The following is a 7,567-nucleotide window of genomic DNA, read 5'->3' as shown; positions in this document are numbered from 1 at the left end:
CTACTGCTTTCCTTACAGGAATCACCCTTCGTCTCTATGCGTTTTACCACGTGCTCCCTTGGCTTTATTCCGCTTTGCTTTGGTTTACCGCAGGAAACTTTTATAAGGGACTGAGTCAACCCTCAACTCTATCACTCCTTCCTCCCCCTTTCTCCTGTACGTTCTGTGAAAGAGACATCATAAGAGTAGGAGGAGCAATGCACTTCGATGTCATGTTTGCTGCCGGAGTATAAATACACTCTGAGAATAACAAGGTAGCAGTTCCAACGTTTTGCCAGGCAGCCAGTCAGTCTGTTAGTCAGGCATTACCTGCAGTGTGCAAGCTCAGAGAGATCTATGATGACAATGCTAAGCTGCAAAGAGACAGATACTCACAATGCTCTCTCCTGCCAGAAGAGGCTCATTCACTGCCTGTTGTTTTGGGTGACGCTGCTCTCCATCTCGCAGATTGTTACTTTGGCTCTACTTTTCACCTGGGCTTATTCTGTAACACCTCCATGTAGTTGTAAGGTAAGAACCGTGAGAAAATAAATGATGGTATAACAGGTGGATGCATGTGTAGGCTAAATCATATTTGTTGCTCAACATGTGTCTTTGTAACAGCTTGTTGTAAATCTAGGACTTTTGCGGTAGAAAACAAGTCAAAGTTCGCACGACTTTTTTTTTAATCTTTCTAAAAAAGGAAACAGGACTGTTTCACAGCTGTATCCTCTTCAGAACTCACGAGATTATTGTACTGTGCATTTTAGAGTTTAGATTTTACAGTGGAGGAGGATTTCTTAAGGGGAGCGATTTGTTTCTTGCTAGTTGTTAGATATCTGTCTCGTTAAACAGATGTTTACTCTACAGCTTGTCCACAGCAGCCTGTGGGAGTCTCCATGTTACATAAAGTAGCAGATGTTTTTCATTCGCTGAATTGGCTGGATATTTCCAATGCTTTCGCCTAGGAAAAACAGTTTTCATGAAAATTTTATATTTTAAGGCAGGGGCTTGTCGGAGTCCAGAGAGATTTTAATGGCAGCCACTGTGCGGTGGGTATCTGTATTATGATGCAAACATCCTCTTAGTTTTGTATTTGGTCCTGAAGTTGAATCAGCTCAGTGGCAGAGTACTTAGACATTTGGGTCACATGATTGCAGAACAGTTTGAAGAATTCCGATCCAAACATTAACCGCGATGGATTGGGAATAAGCATCAAGCAGGCAGTGGTTCTGAGATGGTAGCACACTGCAATGGATTACACTTGTGCTTAGAGCAGGGTAAGTGTACTGTTTGTGTCTGAGGCTGTCCTAGTTGTGTTGCAGCTTAACTGGGATACGATCCATGTTCATACTCACTGTATGCTGGTTTTAAGCCGAGACAGCGATCAAGACCAAGGCAAGGCCCACCAATGGCATTTTGTTGACCACTGAAAGCTTTTTACTTGTAAATCACCCTCAAGAAGTTCAATAAATCTCCACCGTCACTCGCCTTGTTCACCTTGAAACAGGCTGAGCTGGGAGGCAGTGGCGGCTTCACTGCCAGACTGACAGGATGTTTAAGATGTGCGGCTGCAGAGCATGCAGTCAGGTGATTTCTCAATGGAAATAATGTGTACGATAATGGGCTGTTTCAATGCTTACCACAAAGTGAGTTCAGGCACGTCATAGCTGCAGGGAGGGGAGCGGGTATTGAAACAATCCACGTGTTCTGGTATCTTAGCTTTATTCCCACCTGTCTGGTCTGGAGGAAGTGTGGGCTACGAGATTCTCTTGCAGGCAGTATTTCATTGAAACACAAACCTGCTCATTAGAAGATGTAAGGTTATGACAGTAGGCAAGGAGCCCTGCTCAACTAAAAACCTCACTACGAATTTTCTTTCCTTGGTTGCTGTCTAGTTTGGAAAGCCACAACAATTGTTCCTATCAAGGCTGGCCGGTTTCCTACGCCGTTCATATATTGATTTGCAATGTTTCATTTTTATGAATGAAAACCGAGCCAACAAATCCTCAGTAGCACTTCCTCAGCTCTGAATGCAAAAATGATTATTATTTATTTCTTAGCCGACGTCCTTATGCAGGGCGACTTACAATTGTTACAAGATATCACATTATTTTGACATGCAATTACCCATTTATACAGTTGGGGTTTTACTGGAACAATCTAGGTAAACTACCTTGCTCAAGGGTGCAGCAGCAATGTCCCCCACCTGGGATTGAACCCACGACCCTCCGGTCTTCACAGAGAGAGTGGTGAGGGGATGGAATGGGTTACCTAGTCATGTTGCTGAAGGAGACTCTTCTTCACACAGAGAGTCGTGAGGGAATGGAATGGGTTACCTAGTGATGTTGCTGAAGGAGACTTCTTCACACAGAGAGTGCTGAGGGGATGGAATGGGTTACCTAGTCATGTTGCTGAAGGAGACTCTTCTTCACACAGAGAGTGGTGAGGGGATGGAATGGGTTACCTAGTCATGTTGCTGAAGGAGACTCTTCTTCACACAGAGAGTGGTGAGGGGATGGAATGGGTCACCTAGTCATGTTGATGAAGGAGACTCTTCTTCACACAGAGAGTGGGGAGGGTATGGAATGGGTTACCTAGTCATGTTGCTGAAGGAGACTCTTCTTCACACACAGAGAGTGGGGAGGGGATGGAATGGGTTACCTAATCATGTTGCTGAAGGAGACTCTTCTTCACACAGAGAGTGGGGAGGGGATGGAATGGGTTGTTGAAAAATACATTTTTCTTACTGAAGTGTGTGTGTGCGCACACGTGCGTGCGTGTGTGTGTGTGTTCAAGGGAGAGGAGGGGGGGCAGTGTCTAGTAATGATACACTGCTCTTTTGTTTTCAAAAACGTGCAACAGTGTGTCTTAACTCTTCAGATAATAACAAAAGATCGTCACACTTGAGAAAATAGGAAGTGAAAGGTACTTTTCTTAAAAGAAATTAACCGCAGTTCTGAGAGTGACGTTTTCTGTGGTATATATGTAAAAAAAAAAACATGCATACAGTAATCACCTAGGCTTGTTTGATGTAACCAAAGCAAGGTGATTATGTTAAAGTAAACTGCAGAGATACCTGACTAATGGACAATGGTAAACTTTTTACAAGAGAAGGACTTTGCTAGTAATACTGAGTTACACAGTAAAGCAGTCAACACAGCGAAGAGTAATTGTGAACATGCTCTTGTTCCCTATTCAGTTGTGAGTCACTGTGCCCAAAATTCATACCCAGGACTCCTGAATCATGGGGCAACTTCAAGGCTTCATTCAGTTAACTGTAGTTGAATGTGTTTTCAGCAAGTGGCTCAAATCAACACACGTACAGTCGTGTGCAAATGTATTAGAACACCTCAAGATTTGTCAGCTGATTGCTGACTGGAAATTGAAATTGAAGTTTTCATGCAGGTAGGTATATAAAGGATATATGACTGCAGTGCAGAGTAGTGGTTAGGGCTCTTGACCGGAGGGTCGTGGGTTCAATCCCAGGTGGGGGACACTGCTGCTGTACCCTTGAGCAAGGTACTTTACCTAGATTGCTCCAGTAAAAACACAACTGTATAAATGGGTAATTGTATGTAAAAATAATGTGATCTCTTGTAACAATTGTAAGTCACCCTGGTGTCTGCTAAGAAATTAATAATAAAAATAATAATATATATATATAGTCAGCGATATAGAAACAATCGCCAGTCGTGTGTGAAAATGTTAGACCACTTCGTGCTTTAATTAGGCATCTTAAACAACTTCTTAGAAAAGGCTCACGCATTTTACCCAGTGTGGCTGCGTGTTCTTTTTCTCTATTTTAAATTAATTGCACATGAGGCATCAATTAAATCAGACAATCACCAACTTGCCTCTTTTGACAATGTGCCCAGATTTTCAGAGACAGTAGTTTGATTTCATGTGCACAACACATCGAAAGGAATGAAGCAGTGGGGTGTTCTAATACAATTGCACACTACTGTAGGTATGCTTGAACACTTTGTAAGAGCAATATGATGGGAAATGACCTGACAGCTACTGCACTTGCTTGGAAAGTTGAACTGACTGTGACCCGCTGGGATGAAACTCTTTCTTAATGTCTCCTTCCCTTGTGTTGTTTCAGGAAGATCGACATGTGAGTGGATTCTTTGGCGCAAAAAGCAAAGGTAATGTTTATTCAATTGTCTCATGCCATCGCTAAGACATTTTAAATCGGTCATTTGTACTTATTGGCAGTACTGCTTGGTTAGAACTTTGACTCACGGATAGAGGCTCCCACGGAGTTCTGCAGGCTCCCCCAGAATTCAGTGTGTTCCACAGATTCACCATGTTCTGCAGTTACATCAGCATCATAATTATCCAAAACAGACTGCTAAAGTGATCTGGAATATATAGCAACTGTTCGGGTCTAGTTTTGCGAAATTAACAGATGTTTTGTCGCCTTCAAAAAGTCAGAGTTCATTTTAAGACTGGAGTTGAGGCTTTGAAAAAATTACCTGATAAAAAGTCTGATGTGATGTTTTTGTTTGACAGTTTCCAAAGATGTTACTGACAAAAAATACTTGATATGTTAATTTGGAAGTACTTAAACCATGAATTGTTTGATATGATTATGTTTACAGCTCTGGCCAAAAGTTTCGCTTCATTCTATAAAATTGACAAATTTTGCTTCATAAAGTCGAATGAAACCTGCTGAATAATGTTACGTTAACATATTGAGTTACACACCGCTTTGTAGTTTTCCATCAACTTAATGAAAAACGGACAAAAATTGACATTTAAATATCTAACATGAAATACTGTACTACCGGTAAGACTTCCGGTAGACATTTGCGATATCATTTTGTAGTTTCTTTGATTACATGATGTGAAATAAAAGATCTAAATTATGTTCATAATTATTTTTTTAAATGATGTCTCAATCCTAAAATTCTAGGTGATGCAAAACTTTTGGCCACAGCTGTAGAATACAATGCCAATTACCATTGATGCTAGCTTAGTAAAGTGGTGGGGACGATACAAGTCCATCGCTGTGTCGTAAATATAAATACTATATATTTAATATGTCTGTCTCTCTCACCAGCAGAAGGCAACCAGAAAATACTCTGGATTAATAAGCCCAACATGTTACGCCGCATGACTTTGGAGGAGGGAGCGGTTAAAATTCCACAAAGTGGCTTGTACTATCTCTACACACAGGTCAGTGTGCTGAGGAACGAAAGCTCTAATAACACAACAGAGCAGGAGCAGCTGGTCAAAGTGATGAGAGACATGGGGGAGGAGAAGGCCGTGCTGCTCAGAAGGGACTTCACGGTGAAGGCAGGCTGGAGGGTCCCCACCTCAGGATACATCGGGGGTCAGTTTTTGCTGGATGAAGGGGACAAGATCTTTGTCACCTTGGAGAAAGAGGCCAAGGTGAAGGAAGACGACCAGGAGACCTTCTTTGGTATCTACATGCTGGAGGCTGTGGACTAGATCTTTAAGCAGGGGCTTCTGAACTTGAATGGCCATCTGCCTCATCAGACTGCAAATGAATGCACTGGAGCATTTCTTTCTTTTTTTATTCACACTGGCTGTGTACGCTCCTGCAAAAAAGCTTGTGTCTTTCTGGAAGAGGACAATGGATTACCATCCACTTTCGTTCCAGGAGAGTGTGTGGTGTGAACACTGGAAGCACGGTCTCTTCTCTGGACACACCCCTGCTACAGCAATTGACTGTTTTGTTTTAATATTATTCTTGTAATTGTTCTTGTTGTTGTTATTATGAATGACAGGTTTCTGTTAGATAGTGAACAACCAGCAGTATTATATTTATATTTTTCTACCAGGACTTTAAATAGCTATTTCAAGCCACTACCCCAAAGAACTGGCAATTCTGACACACTCTGGGATTTAAGACCATCCATCACAGCTATTCATCTTCAATGGGGTTAAGCAGTGTTCTTGGACCCTGGACTGTTATGTGGAATGGAAGTTGAAAGCTACTGTCCTATGGTCTATAGCAGGTGTGGCCAATCACAGTCCTGGGGGGCTATTCCACTCCTGGTCTTTGTTCCAACCCTGTTCTGTTGTTTAGCTGAACCAATCGAGATCCTGAAGTAGTTAATGATGTAATCTGTTAAACCAGGAGTGGAATAGCCCTCCAGGACTGTGATTGGCCACCCCTGGTCTACAGTGTTGACAATCCCTCAGCTATGAGTATGTCCATGTAATTTTACTACAAGACTATAATTTGCCATCCTGTTTAATTAGAGGTTTTGATTTCCAGGTTAACCTTAAAATCAGAACCCCTGTGGTTTTAGTTTCTCGGTTCTCAGTAAAAACATCAAGCTCAACAGCCCAAAGCACCCAATCGAAAGACTGGATTTGATTGTGAACGGTCTTGGTCAACCCAAATTGTCTGATATCGACCAGTTCTTTTGTGCAATGGGGAAATGACGTTTTCTAACAACGCAAAGATTCTGCAATGCAATCCTTTATTAAAACAAGCTTCCTTATTTATTAGTTCAACAATTCATCCTTCAGGACTGGCCATGATATATTCCAGTTTTAATATTACATGTTATTTGTGTCCTGCTTTTCAGTTTTACTGTCCATTGTTTGGTATCTTTAGTGTAAATAATAATAATAATAATAATAATAATAATAATAATAATAATAATAATAATAATAATAATAATAATAATGATTAAATAAACTTAATTTATAGTTGGTAATGCCCCCTTCACAGATAATCATACAGTTGTTTTCAGAAACTTTGGGCTTGAAACTTGGCTTAGTCTGAACCAAACTGCATCTGAGGTTGGAAGACGCCCACAGTGATGGAGGAAGCTGGTATCTAGTGCAGGAATGTGTATGCATGATCAGCACAAACTGACCAAATTCATGATAGACTTCAAACACGAGCAAATGATATTTCCAAAACTTACACCAAGAACAAGACAAATATCCTTTCCATAACGTATAAACAACAAGCGTCAAAAAAAAAAACAAGCCACCTCTTTGAGTTGTTTATCCGACTAAAAACTTTTCGAATTCACCTGGTTGACTACTTCAGACTCGGTGACGTCAGTTTCTTTGCTCAGTCTTCAGTTTTGTGATGAATCCACAAGACCAATCCACTATTTTCAGTTGAACTGGAAAATCAATCGATTAAAATATCCAAGGCTGAAGTCAAAGAAATGTTTTAGGGTTACTGCCACACGGATAGGGGATATTAAAGCTGTATTGCGGTTATTTTAAATGGGGAGACTTATTTTACTACAGCTTTTTCTAAGGATGATTTGATTCTTAACAAATAACAGAAATGTTGTGCTAGCAGCATGTTGATAGTATATATAAAAAGAATGACACAGTGGATGTATTTTCTTTGTACTTTTCTTTGAATGTTATTGTGTGTATAACTATTTATAAAATATTGTATTTTTCCACTGTGCTAAACTGTGTGTGTGTTTCACTATTCTTCACAGCTCATAATCTTTGAACAGTGCAATCATTTATAAACTTCACAGGGGTCATCGGGTGTGCTCCTCCCTTCCATCCCCCACCCAACCCAATTAAACGGCCTTGAAGGGAGATTAATTGAATCTTTGAAAATGAAAGA

The 7,567-nt window shown here is 40.7% G+C and overlaps 1 protein-coding gene across 2 annotated transcripts; it reads left to right on the top strand.

Moving 5' to 3' along the window:
* The first annotated feature begins 244 nt into the window (after positions 1 to 244).
* Positions 245 to 7,349, top strand: LOC117966855 (tumor necrosis factor ligand superfamily member 10-like). 2 transcript variants are annotated; one of them, XM_034913621.2, is made up of 3 exons: positions 245 to 510; positions 4,088 to 4,130; positions 5,051 to 7,349. In XM_034913621.2, exons 1-3 carry the CDS (start codon positions 337 to 339, stop codon positions 5,437 to 5,439), a joined length of 606 nt encoding a protein of 201 aa, XP_034769512.2. In that variant the 5' UTR covers positions 245 to 336; the 3' UTR covers positions 5,440 to 7,349. The 2 variants fall into 2 exon arrangements, with proteins under 2 accessions (XP_034769512.2, XP_034769511.2); XM_034913620.2 differs by having other exon boundaries at positions 5,048 to 7,349.
* Positions 7,350 to 7,567: the final 218 nt, after the last annotated feature.

The sequence above is a fragment of the Acipenser ruthenus genome, chromosome 36, assembly GCF_902713425.1.
Source record: "Acipenser ruthenus chromosome 36, fAciRut3.2 maternal haplotype, whole genome shotgun sequence".
Classification (NCBI taxonomy): Eukaryota; Metazoa; Chordata; class Actinopteri; order Acipenseriformes; family Acipenseridae; genus Acipenser; species Acipenser ruthenus.
Note: the sequence above shows the minus strand (reverse complement) of the source record. Positions and strands in the feature narration are given on the sequence as shown.

Excerpts from the sequence above, each read along its gene's own strand:
- LOC117966855 (XM_034913620.2), top strand. The coding sequence starts at position 337 with ATGATGACAATGCTAAGCTGCAAAGAGACAGATACTCACAATGCTCTC. Across the intron at positions 511-4,087 it reads CACCTCCATGTAGTTGTAAG|GAAGATCGACATGTGAGTGG; the intron begins GTAAGAACCGTG and ends GTGTTGTTTCAG. Across the intron at positions 4,131-5,047 it reads CTTTGGCGCAAAAAGCAAAG|CAGAAGGCAACCAGAAAATA; the intron begins GTAATGTTTATT and ends CTCTCTCACCAG.